Genomic DNA, 21,570 nt, shown 5'->3' with positions numbered 1-21,570 from the left:
AATAGGCTATCGTAACAGGGCTGAACCACGTGAGCGCACCGCCACAGGTGACGTCTGGCGGCGCCTTCCCCAGAGTGGCTGAGAATGGCTGATGAGGATCGCCGGCCGACGAGGAACTTGCACCTTCGCTCGTCGACCATCGTCTCCATTTCCCCCAGTTCGTCAATTGCTGGAACTAGCATCATCTCCCTTGCTCTGATTTTCTACCCTTCGCAGTTGACCCCCGACGTCCTGCCGTATGTGATCCAAGCACCACAGCCGGGGATCGTATCGACCAGCCGATTCCCACCTGTCTCTATTGATCCTCCGCCCACGGAGACCCACGGACCAGGCAGACGAATACCAACATCCCCTGCCTAGGCCTTCGTCTACTCATTCGTCTTGCGGGCTGTCGCAATCACCCAAGGATACCCATATATAGCCTTTCTCGAGCCCTGTCTCCCTCCTTGTCGGTTGTGATCGGAACCTTATTCCTCGACACTTCGGAACCTCGGTGGACGAACAATTAGATCGACGGCCAGAGCGACCAGTATAATCTGCTTGGAGTGAACACGATGCGTGACGGCGGCTTGGGAAAATTACAAAGGAGGATGAGACGATTTGGCGACACTGTAGGTCAACGGGAGTTCTCTGTCCCTCGTCCTTTGCCCTTGACATGTGCGGGGTCTTGTCGGCTTGGGAAACAGACTAAACGTGGCGTAGTTGAACCCAGATGATGCGTATCTAAGTTGTAAGTTCTCTCGCTTTCTTTCCACACTGCATGTTGAGAGATGTAGATGAATCCTAATGCTTCAACTTGATAGATCATGATGTCCGATGTACGTTACTCTGTCAGAATAAAGATACAAATCCACCGCCGTTTGACTCCTCCTTGATCCCGGTCTCTAACAAACGGATACAGTAACACGAGGGGACATGCAGTCGCTGAAGAATGACTGGCTGACCGATAATGTTCGTGAGATGCTACTATTGATCTACTCTACCGTTACATGGGAAGCTAACAATCGAATCATGATCATAGGTCATCTCTTTCTGGGAGGAGTAAGTTACCTGCCTACCTGAAAAGTTCCCGTCCATGGGGCTCACTAGATCAACAATGGTAGATACCTTGAACACGAATTTCTCGTCCAATATAGGTCCTCCAACATCGTCCTCCTTCGACCGAGCATGTCATTCATGATCCTGCAAACGCCAAACCCACATTCTCTGCGTGAAGCGCTTCCCGATTTTTCTCGAACTACGCATGTCTTCCTCCCTATCAACGATTGTCGCAATGTCACGGAAGCAGAGGGAGGCACACACTGGTCATTATTATTGATTTCGATTGTGGACGGGATAGCGTTTCACTATGATTCGCTGCCACCGGGCAATTTCTGGGAAGCCCGGACGGTGACAATGAAATTCGCGGCATTACTTGGACGACCCATTAACTACGTTCATTTGGAGGATTCGCCAGTACAAGAGAATGGGAGCGACTGTGGCGTGTTCGTCTGTTTGAGCATGCGCCATTTGTTACTGAAGAGATTGCTCACTGCCAACGCCAATGAGAAGGTCAGCATGAGTCTTGGTGGGCGCAAGGTTGATGCTCGGTCGGGACGCAAGGAAATGGCCAAGATTATTGAAGGCTTCCGGAAGGAGGGCGAAAGACGAAGATCGTACGTGATTATTGCTAATATTAAAGACTCGCCTGATCTAGTACTGACAATTAAGTGCAGAGCGAGTCTAAGCCCCCTTGGCAAGAAGTCGACCAGTCCTCCACGGATCGAATGATTTCACGATCAATTGGAACAAGTCAGGGTCGGCGTCGGAAAGGTTTGTACATTGGGAGTTATTGATACCAGGTCTCGGATACTGCATACATAAGCCAGAGGGATTGATTTGGTTGTGCTGGGAACTCGGGCGTGATAGCGCCTTGGAAGCCCTTCTGGCTACGCATTCTTCTTGTATTGTCGCTGCTGTACTTGCGCTGTGTTATCATTGTTCTTCTAGTTATTAGTTCGGGCAGCATTTCCTATTGATTGTTGCATTTTTATGTTATGATATGATATGGGGTAATGAGAGACGTGCGTTCGACTATGATGGCTGCCTTTAGTTTGTTGCATTCTAGCTTAAGCACTGTTTCTGATTATTTCCGACTCGCGTGTTTGTGTTTGGATGGACTAGTTACGTTACTGTGCCATGGTTGAATTGATATGTCTATTGTGGTGGTTTGTTTAGTATGTCTTGAATACTATATATATAACTACCATGTTCTTCAGTTAATATCATACTATACCACTCTGACCAAAGAGACACGCATACGGATATATATACTGAGTAGTACTGTGAGCACATAACCATCTCTCACTCTGATTTCCAGAAATTGCCTTAGTTTACCGCAGCCAGTGCTTTAACGTATCATACTGCTTCACAGCAGTCTCATACTTCCCATTTACTATGAGCCATCTAATATCAACAGTAGTTTGACATTGCCACTCCATTTCTCATGTTGATTTACTATTATAAAAATAACTTGAAAATGAACGCGCAGCCAACGGTTTTCATGAAATCGCACCGCTACGGTCAAACTACTACTAATATGGAATCTCCCAACCCTAGATACTCCACCCTATACTCACTACTACACCATGATACCATAAAAACTGCCCACCCAGACAGCCATACCCATCTCCTAAGGTAGCTTGTTTACCCTTCCCCCTCACATCCTCCTTCCTTCCTTCTCACTCACTACCTCCTCCCACCCTGTCTCCCAGGAAACACGTTCCTTCCTTACATCAGACTCATGAATCTGGAGTAGCGAATGAAGTGGGCTGTCTCCACCATAGGGCTGATGATCTACACACGCGGGATTGACGCCAACTGCTTTGACATGAGCTTGGCTTGACTTGGCTTGACATGTTGCTGTGCGTGCCCTATGTAGGTATATCATGTAACCGGGAGGATGGTATAGTCGTCGTGCTGCTTCTGGCTCTACCCCGTGAGCTTCCAGAGTCTCTATACAGAGCACTTCCTACCTTCTCCTCCAGGAGGAGACCCGTTGCATGGTAACGGTCTGTTGTTCCCTCGTATGGTCCTTCCTATATCGTGGTCATTGTCGCCGTTCGCTGGCATTCTACCATGGCAACGAGCTGTTCCTACCTTTTCTGTACAGCGTTCCTTCTGCTTCCTGCTCATGAAGAGTACCTGCCTCGACAGTAAATCCCCCCAGTACATAATGGCCCTCTCCCCCCCGGCCCTCTCTCTTCTCTTCTCTTCCCTCCTCACACCGTTTGGTCCCTTGATGCTAGTACTGTGATTTATCACTTTGCGTCCCCTCAAGCCCATTCGTGTTTAGCTCAGCTTTTATAGCTTCTGCTTCCGCTGCCTTGTACCTTTCTTTTCTTCCACCTCGCCTTCCCCTTACCCTTCTTATCCGTTTTTTGACCAGGTATTCCAGATGACTCACCTCTGGATACCTGGGTTGCCCTACAAGAAGGCTCCCGTAGCCGACCGGTTCAAGTCGAGTGCGCCATTCCTTTCGTTTCCCACGGCACACACGGCGCGCTTCGTCTTTCGCCGGAACTACGAGATCACCTCTTCCCGCTCCTTCCAGACAGCCTCGTCCCCCCGAACTGTCGTCCGCTCTCTCCTGCCAGTCTCGACTGGTGTCCGTTCCCTCCCCCGCAAGTCAGCTTCGCCTGACGTCCGTTCTTTTGCCCAGTTGCGACAGGGCTCGCAACTGCCGGTCTCCGTGAGACCATCCACTCCTTCCCCTGCTTCCCCACCTGTCCCAGCTGCCACTGGGGCAGGGCGTTCGCTAACAGGCTCCGTCCTTTCCTCTCGCTTGGAGGAAAGGCGGGCTTCTCGACAGGCACGCTCTCGGCCTTGGGCTGCTACACCCAAGGTCGAGGGGCACAAGAAGTCCCCCGAGGGACACCGGTCGACAACCCGCCCTTCCCCCCGAGTCGAACGAGCCTCTGGTCCGTCCGACCGGGCTATTCGCAGCCCACATATGGCGGCTCGAACTCGAAGAGCGCTCAGGCGGATCGACGAGGTTCTTGCTAAGCCTGCTCTGGTCAAGGCTGGGGCAGGTGAACGTAAGGCCAAGTCCGTGAAGTCGGTTCGTTTCGGAGAGGACACCGTCATCCCTGTGTCCTGTTGGATAGTTCGGCGCGAGCATGTCTTTCCGGCCCCGCTGGCGGCCATGGGTCACCTTCAGGGTTGGAAAGTCACTCCTCGTGCGGAGCCAGACGAGGAGGGTGAGATGGAAAAGTACACCACATACTGGGGTTCAGACTCATATGTGATGCTTGACATCCACTCTGCCTCGGAGCCGTGTGGACGTGACGGATGCCAGTACCAGCGCCTGGCTAGCATTGCTGCCAGGAGGCCAGGCTGGGGTCCGGCCACTGTCTTCTTGGCTTGGAACATGCTGAGAGAGAAGGTCCGGCAACGTGGTGGATTCCGGCTGTGAGTCGTTGTCCTCCCCGCTCCTGTCACTCATTTTACCCTTCTCTACCCACATTCGTTTGTCTCCTTGACTTTCTTCAGTCGTCCTTTCATTCTCGCTTTTCCTTTGTCAGCGTCTGTTCTGGACTGGCTCTGGTCTGTTTTGGGGGAAACAGACCATCCAGGTTATGCTGATCGGGTAGCAGATGCTGGCGTGTATCCTGCTGTGGTATTGGTGGCGCATTATGCACCGAAGAGAGGTATGTCTGTCACCAGGGAGAGTGGAGCGAATACTGACGATTGTATAGGATTCTGGAGCGAGGGTTCCCTAACCACGAGGGGTAATGACGCACACCTGTACGCAGGGTTTAAGTCGTAGTCCCTTACTCGGAGCGTCAGCAACCCGTTGTAGCTCCCGACGAACGAGACGAGACGGACGAGACGAGACGATGCCGAACGACGACCGACCGACCAGCGACAGCGACATCGACAAGACAACGACAACGACGACACCGATTCGCCGGAGGCCGATTGGGGGGTAAGTAGCTCCTTATTGACATAGAGTAGAGAAGAGAAGCTAACAGCATGTAGATGGTGGTGGGCCATCGACAATACGACAATATCGACGCCTCCTTCGACAGACGACAATCAACGACGACGACGACGACGACGACGCGACGACAACCGATGGAGCTACACCGGGCGGCTAATTACGCTTCACCGGAAGCGAAAGAAGGTATGTGTTACTTCCAGTATAGATTAGTATATACTAACTGAAAAGGTAGACGGAATATTACCCAATCATGCGGATGTACTGGGAGGGAATATTTCGTCTTGGGTTGAGTTTGGTGGCTGGTGACGGAGAGGTTGGAGGTAAGCAGCTGCTTGGGATGATTGAAGATGAAGAAGCTAATGAATGAATTAGATCAGGGAGATTGTTGATCAGGAGGATAGCTGGACTGAGTCCAAGGGGAGTGAAGTGGGGTGGTATTGTTAGTAGATAGTTCAAAGACCATGGCATCATGGCACATTTGCTTGGGTTTATGGCGTTGGGTCACGGTTCATTATTATCTTTCTTTTGTTCATTTCATATGGCCCGGGCGTTTGGTGTTATTGACTTTTGTTTTTTTCCTATTCATTTCTTTTGTTGGTGTTGACGAGCAGGAATTCCTGTCTCTAGTTTGCTGCTTCTTTTTTCTGGAATGGATCGTCATTGCTGTTCCATCAGTGTTCAGTGTAGAGCAGAAATTGTAGTTGTAGTTGGTGGAATGACTTCAGTGACTGAGTGGTGAGCAGATGTATTAAGAACTTAACCAAGTATGCAGCAACCCTAATGCAGACAATAAGATGCACCAATCCAAGAACAGCATAAAGCATGATAGAAAATACCAAGTCAACAAACAAGATCAATCAAACAATGCAACAAATGCAACACAAACAACAAACTCCACGCCTCATCCATTCTCCTAGTAGATGGATAAACCAAAGAATGAAATAGACAAACTAAGCCATCAACTCATTCCACAAATCCGCCGCATCCTCCCCAACAAGCCCACTACTATTCACCTGATCCTCCGCCGCATAGCACGCATCAACGGTCTCCTGCGGCGCATTACACGGACTAATCAACCGATTACACACAAAGTTCATCAAGGTATCGATGGTCGTGGAACTCCCGTGCTCGAAATCCACTTGGTTGTTCGTGATGAAACTCCATTCGGTCCGTCCGTCTAGGCCGTATTGGTATGAGATGCTGGGGTCGGTGCATTGGCCGTAGTCGTTACCACTGGAGGTGTTGTTGTCATCGCCGTCGTCGCCGTCGTCACCGCCGGGGGTATCGGTGGGGCAGGTTGTTGTGTCTGTCACTGTTGTTGTTGCTGTGGCAGTCACTGTTGAGGCAGGGAGGGTTATAGTCGATACAGAAACATCCGTCTCTGTCGCTGTCACCGTCTCCGCAGGGAGTGTCACAGTATCCGTATCCGTCTCAGTAATAGTAGCAGTAGCAGTCAAAACATCCGTCTCGGTAATAGTCGGTCCGGGAAGAGTAATCGTATCTGTGTGTATGATGGTAAAGGAGACGGTGTCTGTCGTTGTGGATACCGCTGTGTGTGTCTGTGTTTCTGTAGTGGTCACTGGGGGTTGAGTGATGGTGGATGTATCGGTGATAGTGGCAGTGATGACATCTGATTCGGTTTCTGTCACTGTTGCTGTTTGGATTGCTGTTGCGGTTGTAGTCGAGGTGATGGCTGGGCCGGGGATTGAGATTGTTGCTGTTTCTGTTGTGGTTTCTGTTGCTGTCGCTGTTGTTGTGGCTGGACAGTCGGTTGGTGGTGGGATGAGGCCGGCGGTGTTGGATTCGGTGGTTGTGGTGGTCACCGTGATTACTTGCGTTGGGCTGGTATTCCATTAGTTTTGGTTTTAGTCTTGGGGATAACATTAGAGGTGTCTTACCCCGGCTCAATGGTCGTGATGGTGATGGTTTGCACGTCGTTGTCGTTGTTGTTGTTGTCGCAGCCGTTGCCGTGGTGGTGGTCATCTTCATCGTCATCATCATCAGAATCAGAATCAGAGTCAGAATCGGAGTCGTCGTCGCTGTCACTGTCGCTATCGCTATCGCTATCCCAGTCACCATCATCATCGTCATCATCATCACCCTGGTCTTTATGATGATGTTTATGACGAACTTGGTCCGTGATATCGTTGTTGTCATCGTCATCATCATCATCATCATCGTCATCCTTCCCGCCGTGGATGTTCATAGTGCAGTCCTGACCATCGGCACAGGCGTCTGCATCGGGCACTTGCACGTCCACGTTCACGGCTGTAGGACGCGTCACGGCGAAGGGGAGGGCCTGGAGGAGTAGGAGAGGCAGTAGCCAGGTTGTTTGGCGGACCATGGTGGTGGTGGTTTAGTCTTGAGATGTTCTGTATATTCTTGTGGATGGACTGGATAGTTTTGGAAGTAGTGAAGATAGATGCTATGGGATGAATAGCTTCAATTGGATTGCAATTGCTTGATAGGATATAGAATGATGGTGATATTGCATCCTGGAAAACAAGGAAACCTTATACATCTTTATACTCAACCTCATGGCTACGGATATAATCTCCGTAGGGAGGATATACTATCTCAATGCAGAGTCAAACGATGAAAGCAGGCTTCCTCAGTAAGTATGTCCTGAGGACAGCCACGAATTAGGCGATGAGAGTGAATTCGTCCATTCTCCAGACCATACAGCTGTATGCTATAATGTCGATCGGGGGACATATTTCACTGGTAACACAAGACTTCCTAAGAATATCTGATAAGTTGACGACCCCGTCAAAATTGACACACCCCAGAACACTCAATAACAATCAACAATGCCCTTTGTCACCCGCTTTCGCTGGTCCGGCCAGTTTCTTATTGTAGGGTCGGCCCGTTTCCGGTCCACTACTGCATTCCAGCCATGCTATTAGGCATGTCGGGCCAGTATCTATGCATTCCCTCCCGGAACCGACCCGTACTAGTTATAGAAGATGCAGATACGTACTAATTAATACTTGAATCATATAAGACCGCGGATGTCCTCTGGAAACGGTTCATTCTTCTCTGTTTGTATTAAGAGGGAGATGCGGATGTTGAATATTGCAATCACGCCTTGGCGGTTCCGGACGCAGATCATGATGTATGCATACATCGTTGGTATGCTATGCCATTGTCCCGCGGGGAATTAGCCCCTTGGTCTTCTCCAGTTTGTCCCATCTGGAGTGGAATCTCCGAGTTTCGAGCCAAGTCTAGGGTAAGCTGGTTCTGAATCATGGTGATGTCTTGATCAGCGCTGGTGATGTAATATCCACTTCCTGACAGGATTGCCGACAGGCACGACGCTCTACGTCTTAGCGCCGAGATTAACTTCCCATACCACTGGGTCGGTGGGTACACAGCACCTCGACTTCATCTTTGCCACTTCCAAGAACTCCATATGCAGTCATCAGGTTTGCAGTAAACTACTCAATACTTCATTACTCGCTCCGCGCGCTGACAAGATCAAGGCCAGTTGGGTGCGGCCGATAGACAAATAAAGCGTAGGTACAATGGACGAGAACTCCTGTAGAGGAATTTATAGCCAGAAACCCGGAGCATCCCTCCGACAAGTCAGTTAACAAACAGTGAACCCCGAAACGCCGGCCAATGTTGAGAAATAGACAAAATGCAAAGCGGAAATTGTGTACACAGAGGCATACATGAAAGACAAGAAGAATAAGCACCAAGGTTATAGAACGTTGAATCATGAGCCAGAGTGCCGAGCGTATAATCTATAAGAAATATGGAAGGCCGAACCATGTGTGGAAAGGACAGTGCTAACATATGTGCCAAGAGGACAGACAGGGTGCCAACGGAGGAACTTGCAACAGGGCCGCACGCCCAGAAAATCCCATCACTTCTGATTGGGATATACCCAGAGCCTAAGGCGGAGTAGGCGTTTGGCGGACTTCCTGCTCGTCAGACCGCTGCTTCTCGCGCGTGCGCATATACATTCCCTCCGACGGAGTTTCCGCTGCCGCAGAGGGATTTATCGAGCGGGGAATCGCCTGAGATAGTTGCTGTTGTTGCTGTGCGACAATCTCTCTCGCATAGAACTCCACAAGCATCGTCCCGTACGCTTCAAGCTCTTCAACAGGAATCGATAGGCGGAAGTCGTTCAAGAGTAAGAATTGAAGTTCAAGGTGGTTGAGCTCAACCAACGGCAGTCCGCCAACCTGTAAACGAGTTAGAGATCATCGTCTAATAATATGACATGAGGAGCCACCTTTGCATATCGAGAATTAGTGTAAAATACGTCCGAGAAGAATTTACTGGCACAAGTTACGCCTGCGATAACTAGCCGGTGAATGTTGAAACTATCAACAACGAAAAAGTGGGAGAACTGATCCTCATCCTCCTGTGGTTGGAGAGAGGGCGATATGGACGACGGACTGGACGGGTCTTGGGCTGCGATTCCCGACGACGATGGCGGGGTTACCAACGGCGAGGCTTGTGTCGCATGTGTCGACGACCGCTCAGCCGACGATGGCCGTGAACTGTTGCCACTTGGCACGGTAGACGTGCCATCCCAGCGACGTCGTAACCGGTCGAGCTGGCCCTTGTTGACCAGTTCCGTCATGCGATCAAAATATACCAGCAGACTGAGAAAGACCTCATACGTTGTAGGACAGTACTTGTGTATCCTTGTCAGATAGCTGAGAATACTGATGCTGGGCACATTTTTGCCGTGAAATGCAAGCACACTGGTAGCTTGCGAGCTCAGAGTGGTGGTGCCATCCGGGGGAGGAATGTGTCGATGAACCGACTCGTGATGCAGGTCATTCGTCGTTGTGATTTTCATCAGCAGTCCAGCAACCATCTCGATTATGTCCGTGACCGGCATGGAACTAATCTCGTACTGGCGCTCTTGGGCCCACTGCCCGGGTGCCTGATCCCTCTGCGCGAGGAACTCTTCACTGGCAAAGCTTTGAATGTGTGACAAATCACGGACTTTGATCCGACTCGGAGAGTTGGCCTCCGACCCGCCCAGGGAGCGGAGGGACTGAAAGGTCGGTCTTAGCTGAGGTGAAGCTGGAGAGGACTGACTCCCCATATGCGGTGCCGAGGTTGGTACCGTTGCTGTTGTTGTTGCATGGCTGCCACCAGTGTGATGAGAAGATGAATGTGCTGCAGGATGAGAAGCGGAGCCCGGGCGCGATGGATGGTGGGAGGTGGTAGAGGTCATTGAGGCTGATGGAGGATGAGTGTAGACGGATCCCGGAGTGGCAGAGGACGCTCGCGTGGATGGTTGGGAACTGGGTTGAGAGGGCCGACTGATGTAGGCCGGTACATCATGGATTGGGTGGGAGGGGAGGCGAGTAGAGCCGGCGGCGGAGGTTGACGGCGGGGCTGTGGATGAGGTGGGGGTGGTATTGGACGAGGCCGACCTAGAGCTCCCGGACTCCAGGTGTGACGAAGGGTGGTGAGAGGGCTGCTGATGAGTCGAGGACCGATACACTGATTCTGAGGAAGTGATGGCGCCTCCCAACATGTTGTAGGAGGTATCCATATAATCCGATCGCGGATGGTTTACGACGACCGATCCCATATCAGAGCCGACGGGTTTAGAGGTCAGACGCGGGTGCTTCTACTCGGTACAGGGCCGGCGGCCGAAAGTCAGCGATTACTTTGAAGACCAGTGATGAGGGGTCATGTTATTGGGGGAAGGCCAAACAAGGAACAGATTCCTCCGTAAGGCATCGCAAGAGGGACAAAGCACCAGACGGCGAGAGGGGAATGGAGAGATACCGGCAGGATGATTAGGTTCAGTCAATGATCCAAGAATGGAGGACAGTCTGGATCTGGAAGATCGTGGCGTGGAGGGTCAGAGCACCTGGGGAGGGGAGGGTGTGTATGTAGTAGCTACAAGAGTGAGTAAGAGTAGTAGGAGCAAGCAGTTAAACGTGAACCCGACCCAAGCCTGAAGCGGGAAGGGAATCACAAGCGATAGACAGCAATGGGATGGTCCATTGCGATGAATCAGCGAGGGACAGGACAGGACAGGACAGGACAGAACAATCCGGGGCGAGATGGGGGAGGAATGAGGAGGAGGGATGAGCAGACAGGCACGGAGAGCACTATCAGGTTATAGAAACAAACCGGACTGAGGGGAACGGAGGATAAGGGGAATGGGGATTAGGGTGGCGGAGAAGGATGGGAAAGGTGGATTTGGGGTGAGGGAATGGATGGATGGATGATGCAGGAAGGGAACAAGAGACTCTCGTCCCCGGCAAGGTTGGGGGATCCACACCCGGCCATCGCCCAGTCAATCATCTCCCATCCACCTTTGCCCATGTTACCAACATCCACACCCTCTACATCCCCTACCCCCCAAGTTGATTGATCAAATGGCAGGAGAAGCAAGACGAATAAAGACGAGTATAGTACATTGAGACCTGGAAGGTTCTCCTGACAGGGTTGAGACAGAGCAAGAATGCGACCTGACGAAGATATGATACCATGAGATGATCCATCATCTTTGATTTTCCAACGTACTTACTGGCTATCGACCTACCGGGTATCACTAACTGTTCGACTGGATCTACTCGGGTCCAGGCTGCACCGGAGACATCCTTACTGATTGGTACAGCAGGGTCTCCCCATGAAGGTTCCTTGCAGCGATATCAAGCAAAGTCACCTTACCGACCGCGCAGAATGAGGAAGCCCTGTCGTCATGAGATCGCATCAACAGCCACTCTTAATACCTGCTTATCTTCACCAACTACCTACTACTTACCTGATAACTACGGAGTAATATTGTGACTGATTGATTATTATCTATCTATCATCCCCAGAAGAAGGATAAGGCGAGACTGCGACTAAGAAAAGAAGGAGACGCACACCCTCACCCGACTCACTGTTCAGGCCTAAACCAGATAGTCGCATTTAGGATCATCCTCTGCTTGGGGGGATGCAATGGGCGAATGGCGGCTCCTCTGCCGCGCAGGTGTCCAGCAGCGCCGACTGATTGGTGGCGGCTCCAGACGCTCTGGAGGCAATGGCAGCCGTCATTGACCTACCATCTATCTTGGCCTGGCCCCCTTAATTCCAAGCTAGCAGTTCCTTAGACAGTAAGTATTACAAGTAATTAGTTGATGGCTCTCAAGTTCGATCTGTGGGTAAGCAGCGGGGAAGCTATTAATCTAACGCTGCTCCGTAGTGGTATTTAGTCTAGATGATGTGATCGTGCCATACTCCGCGCGTGGGATCCATGGATGATCAGGATTACTGTCCCGTAGCCTGGGATATCCGGAATTAGTCGACCCCGTCTAGTGACCCTGGCTCCCCTAGATAAGGGCGGATCCATTATTGGGGACAGTCTAATGGTCACTGGCATACTGGTCAAGTGATAGTGCCTCGAACAAGCAAACTATAAGATGACGGGAAGCGTCTCCTGAAGAGCGCTATCAACCCACGCTATCACATCCCCTCCCCTAATCTAATATCCCATTCGGTGAAGATACTCCCCATCTTGATCATTATCTAGCAGTCTCAGATCTGGAAATTTCCTGTCTTAATCTTGGGTTACAGCACTACTCTGTAGAACAAATGAATAGCTCGTTTAGCAGCTAACAACAATTAAAATCATCGTCCCGTATAGATACATTCGTTAATTGGTAACGCCCGGTCCAGTGTAGCCCGTGTCCGGCAGGTAGAGGTGTCGCTGGGCGCCCCGAGACGTCAGCACCACCAGTCGGATGACACCACCCGAACTGCCATCCCACTTGATCGCTTCTTGCAGTGCTCCGCGGACGAAGTTGATGCCTTCCTCCTCTGTCATGTTCTCCCTCCAGTGAGTATCACAGTACCCATAGATATAGGTCGATCCGGATCCGCCAATGGAGTACGGTTGCTTGTGAAGAGATCCGCCCAAGGGTATCGAATACACCTGACCTCCGTGCTTCGGATCGTATCCGGCAATGATGATACCGGCACTATGATTTGTTGGTCAACAAAGCTTGCTCATTCCAGGCTGACCCGGTGGTATGCCTACCTTAGCATGTCCTTGTTCTCGTAACATAGCTCTTGGAACAGCGATGCGGCGACCTGAGTACTCGGCGCCTCGTTGTTGGTGATTGCGTACATGTTGAGGTGGTAGGACACAATGTCTGCCACAGCCTGGGTGTCCGCGGCGGAACCTGATCGACAGCACCAGATTGTGTCATGGACCTGCGTCAACTTGTCGGTGACTCGGTTGGCGATGTAAGCTCCGGTTGTCGTCCGACTGTCTGCACCCAATATAACACCATCCTTGAAGTTGATCGCCATGCTGTATTTCGTCAACATATCGGACATTGCCTCGGGGCTGACTGAAACTCACATCGATGTTCCTAGGCTGTACCGATGAGTTAGTGACCGTTCCCAAGTCTCATTGAGCAAATGGTTGGGGGACATACTTTACTTCTCCGCTCTTCAAGTGGTTCATATCAACATGGATGCCATCTGCAATAACTCATCAACTCCTGCTCGACACATTATCAATTCATAGCACGAGACCACTAACCCTCGCCGAGCATCCCCGTCATACCGTGACCGACCATGATGGCTGTTTGAAAATTGACAAAAAGGGGTGATTAGTTCCTATCTATGAAAATATATCCCACCGAAAGAAACAGGGTGTGATGGTGATGAAGCGTGGATGGAAAGCAAACGTTAGTGCAGCGATGGTCAGAGGTGGTTATGAGCTCTGACGGAGCTCTCCAGGCAGGTGAACGCGTTACGTTGGCAGCTGGAGCTGATTCCGCCGGGCGGTGAGAGACAGCCACGTTCCTACTGGGTGGTTCCTCTTCCCCCGCAAGCCTCCTGAACGACTTCCCCCAGCCATAGAAAGCAGCCCCCGATGAAACAAACCGACGCATTATCTCCCGCTCCAGGCTGCAGGGTATCTCGCCGGATCGTGACCCTCACCACTTTAGTTTCCCCTTCCTGAATTCTCCAGCGCTCCGACCGTCAATTCAAGCATTTCCACCCTCTCCGTTCCAGCCGCACCACTCTTATCTCTCCGCGACACTGCCTGGTTAGCCAGTCTACTACCATGTCGGAGTCGCCGCCCCCACCGTCATGGAGTATCGCCGGTATGGCCAACAGTGCCGTACAATTCTTGCGATTGCCAGTTCTGGCGTCTTCCGGGTTGGCTGTGGTAGCCAGCGGTCTTTTGTACTTTAAGCAGAAGTTCGTACCCCGTCATCAGACGTCCATGGACAACATCTCAGTGGCGTGTCGTTAGACGCTGACCCCTTTTGCAGTGAGCTCATTTATCCTCGCAACGTGCCCGTGGATGCGCGGACAAATGTCCCCAAGCCCCAACAGTTTGGAATCACAGACTACGAAGATCTACAAATTCCGACCCCCGATGGAGAGTCGTTAAATGCCCTGTTCATCCGCCCTTCGCGCAAACGTATAGGCCCGAGTATCACCGTGTTGATGTTCCATGGAAATGCCGGAAACATCGGGCATCGCATCCCCATCGCAAAGGTTCTACAAGATGTCTTGGGTTGTAATGTCTTGATGGTGGAGTACCGTGGTTACGGTTTGTCGACAGGTACACCGGACGAGGCGGGCTTGAAAATCGATGCTCAGACGGGGCTAGAATATATCCAACAGCGACCGGAAACCCGAGACAGCAAGATTGTGGTATATGGACAGAGCTTGGGTGGAGCCGTGGCGATCAACTTGGTTGCCAACAATCAAGGCAATGGTGCGATCGCTGGACTAATCCTTGAAAACACATTCCTGAGTATTCGCAAACTGATTCCCACGTAAGTCCTGCTCTATGACTGGTTGCCGACCCAGGCGCTGTTACCCACGTCCTAGGCCAGGCAATGCTGATTCCTCTTATAGGGTCTTCCCTCCTGCTCGTTACCTTGCCCGTTTCTGCCACCAGTATTGGACCAGCGAGGATATCCTACCTAAGATCACACAGGTCCCCGTTCTCTTCCTGAGTGGGCTGAAGGACGAGATTGTCCCGTGAGTGCCCTCAGGAATTGTTGTACAAGCTGAGTCCCAGCACGTCACTAACATGCAGCTTATGACCAGACCATCCAACATGACTCAGCTCTTCGCTATCTGCAAATCCGACCGCAAGGTTTGGCGTACACTTCCAAATGGAGGACACAATGACAGTGTTGCTGAGCCCGGCTACTTCGAGCATATTCTCTCTTTTGTGAGGGAGGAAGTCCTCGCGGACGGTCAATAAACCGGCCGCCCAGATGGCATTGGGGCAGCACCACGAACTTCGGCCATTGACGTGAATCGGTCGCTTTTATATCTCGGATCGCTCTGATGACACTGATGCTTTCCTTGGTGCTGTTCCTTTACCAACTGCCAACGAACTCATGACCACTTTCGACCCTTTGCTCTCACAATATCCCTTTCTGCGAAGACCACTCGTCCGCAGTCATGTCTAGGGCAAGGTTCTTTTACAGTGCCCTTCACATGTGGCTGTCGTTGCATGAAGAGCTGCTCCTTATACACCCAGTTTAATTCTCCTTACGACTTGTTCCCGAACAGTCTATCTGCTGCGGTTTCTAATTCACACCCCTTAATCCCCGCAGCATCGGTTCGAACACTGTACCCATATCAAATATGTTTCGACAGCAACTTGCTCGCCTGTTCTTTGTCATTGCTCCCTGCGTGGAGTCTACCTTTTTGTCTCATGATATTCATGCTCATGGCGTTATTGACTCCGGCTATTTTCTCATTATTTCCGCACTGCTTCTAAACCCAGGCGGTGTTTGGCTTGTCTCATCTGGCTGCATTAGCTGACACTCATGGATTTATGAGTTGAATCTACGCGTTCGCACTAGAATTAGGAAAGACCTAGCAGCCAAGATCGTCTTATCTAATGAAGATTCTATCTAGTCCAATGGATTAGTTATGTCAAAACAGAATCTTGCGACTCCTAGGGTCGATCGTACTGTGTACTAAGTTATAGCTTCGTAGTAGTAGGCATGCCATGCACCGCTAAAGAACATAATGACTCAGCAACATAGTGGCGCTGCACAAAGCACGGCCCCACGTGGATAATCGGCGAGCGGAAACGTCCAAGTCAAGCCATCAATTAATGGCTCATGCCATCATGCAAAGTTCAATAGTCATCCCACCCGTTCGTTGCTGGCAACCTCCAGCTCCCTAATTCCTTCCTTCTACATACTCGCCGCCATTGTTTCGCTGTATATTTCTTTTGTTCCACGTTCTTTCGCTTGTCGTTCCTTCTCTTATTAAACAGGACACGAGTCCTCTACCCCCGTACCAAGCATACCCTAGACGGGCCACTTGGCGATCTGGCCCGCCATTGACGGCATTGATTTGCGATATCCTTGAAACCCACCTCTTTCGTACCCACCATGGCGAACCGTCAGATTACTCGACGCATTCTCATCAGTACCGCGATTGCCGTCTTCCTGCTCTTTGTTTTCTTTATCCGACCTGAAGGACCGCCGAGTCCCGCGATCCGTGCCCCCGGTCACCTGGAGAAGTCTACGCAGGCCGTGGTCTCCAAAGATGACCTCACCAAGGGCGATGTTGTAATGCCCCGGCTGGGGAATGCAACCGCGAAGTAGGCTAAAGCCAAATGCTATTTCGCATTCTTGACATTTACTGATTATTCACCACCAATTGCAGAGCCGAATTGGGTCGTGCGACATGGAAGTACTTCCACACCATGCTAGCTCGATACCCCGAGGACCCGACGGAGGAGCAGCAGGAAACTCTTCGCTCCTTCATCTACCTTTTTGCGCGACTCTATCCATGGTACCTACCCACACGCCTTTCTCTCTGCGCTGATCGTGGCTGCTGACTATTTATCAGTGGGGAGTGCGCTTCTCACTTCCAGGGTCATCTGAAAAAGTACCCGCCGCAAGTTTCGTCGCGCAACGCGGCTGCAGGATGGGGCTGCTTTATCCACAACGAAGTGAACACCATGCTCGAAAAGCCGATCTTCGACTGCAATAATATTGGGGACTTTTACGACTGCGGCTGCGCCGAGGATGAGGAGGGCGAGGGTGATGAAACTTCGAAAGATAAGAAGAGTCAGAGCGCTGCTCGAGACGAGGTTGATAGCGATGATGCCGTTTCGCCCGTTGAGATATCCAGGGAGCCGTTAGTTACGTCCTTTGATTACCACGGGAGCGAAGATACTGATCAGACGATCTAGGACTACGCGGGGTTGAACAGGACCGCAGAACTTTGGTATCTAATCCGTGCACCTGGTTGCGTTTATACCCAGTAATTGTTCTTGCATGCTCTACCAACGCAGGATCGCTGGGTGCATGGGGCCAGGAGCAGTACATTAGCGTATGATTTCTACAGCCACACTCATTCAAATTCCGCATTATCGTCCAGACTTTGTACTTTGCATGTGAATTTCATCTGCCCTGTAAGCACCCGGACTTCCCGGAAAGGGCTTCGCTTCTCACACAGCAATCGTGGGAGGGTAACAGGAATTCTGCAGTCACACAGCTGTAAACGAAGCTTCTGGCAAGTTCTCAGCAGATGCGAGCAAGCGATGGCCGGGGCGGCCGGTAAGGTTGCGAAAGTATGCGGCATCGCGCGCATGACTGCAGAGATGCATCTGACTGGCGCGGCTGACCAAGACTAACGTAGCCTGTTGCTGAACACAACAAGGCAAGGTGTATTGCCTCGCTCCGCTACAGCAAACCTCTATGAACAAATACCCAGTTTACGATATAGTCAACTAGTCCACTAGTATTACCGACACCACGCTGGAAGTGTCAGCGACAAGGCTGAAACCTGACTTCAAATAGATGAAACACTCCGCCATGAGGATGCCCGATTCGCGCGCGGCCCGGGCCACAAAAATAGAAATAGATGTCGTTAAGCCAGCGCCAGCGGCATCGCTGAACCGAGCCTGGCTGTCAACCAGAGGGTGGCTCGCACCGAAAGTCTAATCAACTGTAGACTGACGATCTCACCCACCTCAAGCCTATGGAACAGGGAGGTATCACTATGCCTAGATAGCTGGCGATGGGCTCGTATCGGAATTCTCCCGCATCATCTGTAGGATCGTCTTTCTTTCGCACCCAGCGCCACACTAATCGACCCGGTGAAGGCGGGTGAAGCTGGCTGGTGACTGGTTGATCCGCCCATCTTGCTGCACGGCGTCAGGTCTCCTGATAAGTCCGTGCTGATGTCCGGATGTGCAAGCGCTACACCCGTGGTCTACTTGATCCACAGGTCATCATGTCGGCGTGTGCATGGGAATCCTGGGCCTTGTCGACCGAAGGGCGCGTTTCAGGTCTGGGAGTCCAGGTCAATCTGACTCCTGAAGGTCATGGTGGAAGATGAGTATGAAGAGGAGATATGCTGTATTCGATGTTTTCAGTGGAGCTGTTCTTTGAGCAGGTCGTATTCTCATCGGTAAGAAGGAGGCGCATGAATTCTATCTAATTATCTTTGTTTTCTTGGATTTGATTGCGGGGTTGGAGGGTCATGGCCTGATTCGTCAGGTACCAAATGCCCTGGCACAGGGTTTGGAACAATCCCAAAGCAGATAAGCGCCACCCAGAGTTAATTCTGGACTTTTTGACTTTTTGGCCCTTTTTTGCCCTTTTTCTTCTGGGCGAGGGAACAAGAAGCAAAAGCACAGCAGTGAGACGCAGAGGCGAGAGCAGGGAAGCTTTTTCTTGAAGGCGCCGAGTGCTTGGGATCCAGTCCGCATTTATTTATCTGACCTGCTTTGCTTATTCTGCTCGGCTTGTCCGACCATCCCTCGTATTTGTTTTGCGCCGTCAACAACAATAACAATCACCACCACTTCCACGACTACCACCATCACCCGTTTGTTTAAGTTGGATTGAATTGGATTGGACTTCGTCGTCGCGCAGGGATCCATTCGTCCCAGAAAAGACTCCATCGCTTGGTCGGCTTATTCCCCGACAGGTTCAGTGCGGGTCCCGACAAACTAGCGCCCTTCTCAATCGCCGTCTTTTCTTCTTTTTCTTGTCTTGCGACTTTGAGTTCTCAATATATCACTGGGAAAGTCCCGACTCGTGCAGACACTTGAATAGTACGCGCACCACATCGCCGGGTCATTCAATATGGTTTCCTTCTCCTGCGAGGTGAGTTGTCCTTGTCTCTCGCTTGTCACGAGCAGCGTCCTGCGCGGAACTCTGCTGGAAATCGTGCTAACTGGCTGCCTTCTTGATCTCTAGGCTTGCGGTGATATCCTCACCAAGAAGAAGCTCGATCCCCATCGCAACCAATGTCGCGGCGCCACCTTCACCTGCATCGACTGCATGGTGCACTTTTACGGAACTGACTATCGGTCGCATACGGTATGGCTCTTCTACCCCTCCGCTTGTGCTTTGCCGCGGACTATATACTTTGCGCTTCGTCCAACGGGTCGGAACTCTCTGCGCTATATCTGCTTGTTTGATTGGTGGATATGAGGGCTCTGCTCTTGTTGGAACAGTGCAAGCGCACTTTGTGAACAAGAATGAGTGACTGACTTGTCTTCTTAGTCGTGTATGACCGAGGCGCAAAAGTACCAGGGCGCGCTCTACCGGGAGAAGCCTACGAAGAACCAACGCAAGGCACAACAGAACAATGGCAAGCAGAATCAGAAGCAAAACAACGCTCATGGTCACCGCGCCCCGTATGTCGAAGATGCGAACGACACCGATAACCCGCCTGCGGCTCCTACTCCCCCGGTGACTGGAAACGACAAGTCCCAGGAGGCTTCTACGAACGGAGACAAGCAAGTTAATGTCTTTGACTACTTGGTGGCAGAAAAGACCCCCAACGCGTCCAAGGTCTCTCTGGGCGGCTCTAAAGAGCAGATGAAGATGGTCGCCAATGCTCCCTCGGTCTTCGAGCCCAGCAAATCTCTGACCCGCGCCGACACCGATGCGGAGGAAGAGAACAAGAACTATGACGTCGCATATGAGGAGAATGGTTACTCCTACGGAGCTGGCCCCATCAACCAGTCGGTGTATGACGGTAAAGCCCCGAATGCCTCCATGGAATTCATGACTCCGGCACCGAAGAAGAAGAAGGATCGTTTGCGCGGCGAGGACAAGGTCAGCGGCACGACCAGTGAGAAGAAGCGCAAGCGCCGCACCGACGATCACGACATGGAAGAAGCCGACACCCCCATGTTGGATGCGCCATCCAGCGTGCTGAACAACCCGGGCACACCCATGTTGAAGCACTCTGGTCTGACTGGTGGTCTGGACCGGATGCTCCGCTCGCCGTCTCAGGACGGAGAAGATCACCCTCGTCGGCGTTACCAGGACCCCTCGTCACCCATCAAGCGTTCTCGCCGGGACAACAAGGACGCCAATGGTGATGGTCTCGGAATTTCGATGAAGAACCGCGCTGAACGTCTTGTGTCGTCGATGTTTGGTGGATCGTCGGTCTCAGGAAGTAGCGTGAACAGCCGCGAAACCGGCAAGGCTGCCCGGGCCAGTCGACGCGGGTCTCCGGACGAGGGTCGTTCCAAGAAGTTGCCCAAGGTCCGCAACGCCTCGAACGGCCAGGCCGAGTCTGATGTTAGCAAGAGCAAGCGTAAGAGCAGCGCTCAGACGGACGGTGATCGGCCGTCGCGCCGTCAAAAGCAGATCGAGCACACCGACTCTCGCCACGACGATGACGGCCGTGAAGTGGTGGTCTACCAGCAGAGCGGCGTCCCTGATGGCCTGCAGCGCCAGATGGCTACTCACTTTCTCTCATTGGTGACCAAGGGCCCCGAAAGCACGCGCGGGTTCTCTGTGAACAAGGTTCTAAAGCGATTCCACCGCGATTTCACGGACGAATTTGACGACAGCGACCGTGGACGCGATCAAGGCCGCAGCCGTGCCGATCGGGAGCGCAGAGCCGATGACGAGAAGGAGTTGTGGCGGACACTGCGGTTGAAGCAGAATGAACGGGGTGAAGTGGTGCTTTTCTTCTGATTTTGATGGGTAATACGAGCATGGCATGGAGGCAAATGTTTTCCTTTCTTCTCTTCTGATATCTTTTGACTGCACTATTTGTGTTGTGCATAGCGATTGTGATCTGTGGATGGCTTTTTGAAGATTCATTTTCAATATGTATATTGGCTTTATTGATTGCAGCTAATGGTTTCGCTGGCAATCATTGGTTATTCCCCCTGCAATGTATTCCTCGGATCTAGAATCTGTAGAACATGCGGTCCCACTATGAGTAATATGCGATACAGGATGAGTCGAAGGCGCAGTACCTCTTTCAGCATGAGTCACTGGCCGATAAGCCCCTGGCACAACCCTATTAGGTTAATTCCCTAAAATCCTGCAATGAATGCACTGTAGTTTATTAGCAGTGTTAACCCACAAGCCATCATTGGGTGGCACATGACCCGTTGCCAGCTGCCACTCTCCATCAAATCTTCAACTGTCGCCACCCGAACCACCTCCGAGCTCAGGAACCATCCGAACCACCATCAAATTCCATCCCTTCGATCGCTTTCTCTTCGCTTACAACTATCTGCTTTTTCAGCCTGCAAGGCATTTCTTCTTCTTCTTCTTTCTTTCATTTCCTTTGTCTGCCCGGGTAGTGTGTCTACTGTTGAGGAAGAGTTGTTATATTCCCTCGTTGTT

At 51.5% G+C, this 21,570-nt stretch overlaps 8 protein-coding genes across 8 annotated transcripts; 5 read left to right on the top strand and 3 right to left on the bottom strand.

Annotated features, from left to right (window-relative positions):
* Positions 1 to 143: 143 nt before the first annotated feature.
* BO79DRAFT_196461 (Ulp1 protease family protein) lies at positions 144 to 2,160 on the top strand. Its single transcript, XM_025681205.1, has 7 exons — positions 144 to 611; positions 703 to 730; positions 804 to 818; positions 902 to 951; positions 1,022 to 1,041; positions 1,104 to 1,655; positions 1,716 to 2,160. Exons 1-7 carry the CDS (start codon positions 555 to 557, stop codon positions 1,768 to 1,770), a joined length of 777 nt encoding a protein of 258 aa, XP_025538649.1. The 5' UTR covers positions 144 to 554; the 3' UTR covers positions 1,771 to 2,160.
* Positions 2,161 to 3,214: 1,054 nt separating this feature from the next.
* BO79DRAFT_245964 (uncharacterized protein) lies at positions 3,215 to 5,370 on the top strand (the record flags this gene model as incomplete). The annotated part of the gene is made up of 8 exons (XM_025685515.1): positions 3,215 to 3,286; positions 3,428 to 4,449; positions 4,531 to 4,688; positions 4,737 to 4,785; positions 4,841 to 4,966; positions 5,020 to 5,164; positions 5,214 to 5,301; positions 5,354 to 5,370. 8 exons carry the CDS (start codon positions 3,215 to 3,217, stop codon positions 5,368 to 5,370), a joined length of 1,677 nt encoding a protein of 558 aa, XP_025538648.1.
* A 561-nt stretch (positions 5,371 to 5,931) lies between these two features.
* BO79DRAFT_267268 (uncharacterized protein) lies at positions 5,932 to 7,325 on the bottom strand (the record flags this gene model as incomplete). The annotated part of the gene is made up of 2 exons (XM_025687036.1): positions 5,932 to 6,823; positions 6,880 to 7,325. The coding sequence occupies 2 exons, from the start codon at positions 7,323 to 7,325 to the stop codon at positions 5,932 to 5,934; spliced, it is 1,338 nt and encodes a 445-aa protein (XP_025538647.1).
* Positions 7,326 to 8,790: 1,465 nt separating this feature from the next.
* On the bottom strand, positions 8,791 to 10,941 carry BO79DRAFT_22270 (putative cyclin-dependent protein kinase complex component). The gene is made up of 3 exons (XM_025683566.1): positions 10,745 to 10,941; positions 9,222 to 10,583; positions 8,791 to 9,171 (listed from the first exon to the last, which is right to left on the bottom strand). Exons 2-3 carry the CDS (start codon positions 10,542 to 10,544, stop codon positions 8,878 to 8,880), a joined length of 1,617 nt encoding a protein of 538 aa, XP_025538646.1. The 5' UTR covers positions 10,545 to 10,583; positions 10,745 to 10,941; the 3' UTR covers positions 8,791 to 8,877.
* Positions 10,942 to 12,559: 1,618 nt separating this feature from the next.
* pre3 (proteasome core particle subunit beta 1) lies at positions 12,560 to 13,673 on the bottom strand. Its single transcript, XM_025682616.1, has 5 exons — positions 13,500 to 13,673; positions 13,393 to 13,438; positions 13,317 to 13,331; positions 12,990 to 13,265; positions 12,560 to 12,930 (listed from the first exon to the last, which is right to left on the bottom strand). Exons 1-5 carry the CDS (start codon positions 13,534 to 13,536, stop codon positions 12,606 to 12,608), a joined length of 699 nt encoding a protein of 232 aa, XP_025538645.1. The 5' UTR covers positions 13,537 to 13,673; the 3' UTR covers positions 12,560 to 12,605.
* Positions 13,674 to 13,839: 166 nt separating this feature from the next.
* BO79DRAFT_22239 (alpha/beta hydrolase) lies at positions 13,840 to 15,319 on the top strand. Its single transcript, XM_025683559.1, has 4 exons — positions 13,840 to 14,167; positions 14,242 to 14,754; positions 14,837 to 14,962; positions 15,032 to 15,319. The coding sequence occupies exons 1-4, from the start codon at positions 14,031 to 14,033 to the stop codon at positions 15,189 to 15,191; spliced, it is 936 nt and encodes a 311-aa protein (XP_025538644.1). The 5' UTR covers positions 13,840 to 14,030; the 3' UTR covers positions 15,192 to 15,319.
* A 781-nt stretch (positions 15,320 to 16,100) lies between these two features.
* BO79DRAFT_174710 (flavin-linked sulfhydryl oxidase ERV2) lies at positions 16,101 to 17,265 on the top strand. Its single transcript, XM_025679756.1, has 3 exons — positions 16,101 to 16,553; positions 16,619 to 16,747; positions 16,805 to 17,265. Exons 1-3 carry the CDS (start codon positions 16,342 to 16,344, stop codon positions 17,148 to 17,150), a joined length of 687 nt encoding a protein of 228 aa, XP_025538643.1. The 5' UTR covers positions 16,101 to 16,341; the 3' UTR covers positions 17,151 to 17,265.
* A 1,599-nt stretch (positions 17,266 to 18,864) lies between these two features.
* On the top strand, positions 18,865 to 20,990 carry BO79DRAFT_22230 (LYAR-type C2HC zinc finger protein). The gene is made up of 3 exons (XM_025683552.1): positions 18,865 to 19,074; positions 19,168 to 19,290; positions 19,477 to 20,990. The coding sequence occupies exons 1-3, from the start codon at positions 19,054 to 19,056 to the stop codon at positions 20,905 to 20,907; spliced, it is 1,575 nt and encodes a 524-aa protein (XP_025538642.1). The 5' UTR covers positions 18,865 to 19,053; the 3' UTR covers positions 20,908 to 20,990.
* The last annotated feature ends 580 nt before the right edge of the window (positions 20,991 to 21,570 follow it).

This window comes from Aspergillus costaricaensis (genome assembly GCF_003184835.1).
Source record: "Aspergillus costaricaensis CBS 115574 unplaced genomic scaffold BO79scaffold_19, whole genome shotgun sequence".
Lineage (NCBI taxonomy): Eukaryota > Fungi > Ascomycota > Eurotiomycetes > Eurotiales > Aspergillaceae > Aspergillus > Aspergillus costaricensis.
The sequence above is the reverse complement of the archived record's forward strand: the minus strand, read 5'-3'. Positions and strand labels throughout refer to the sequence as shown.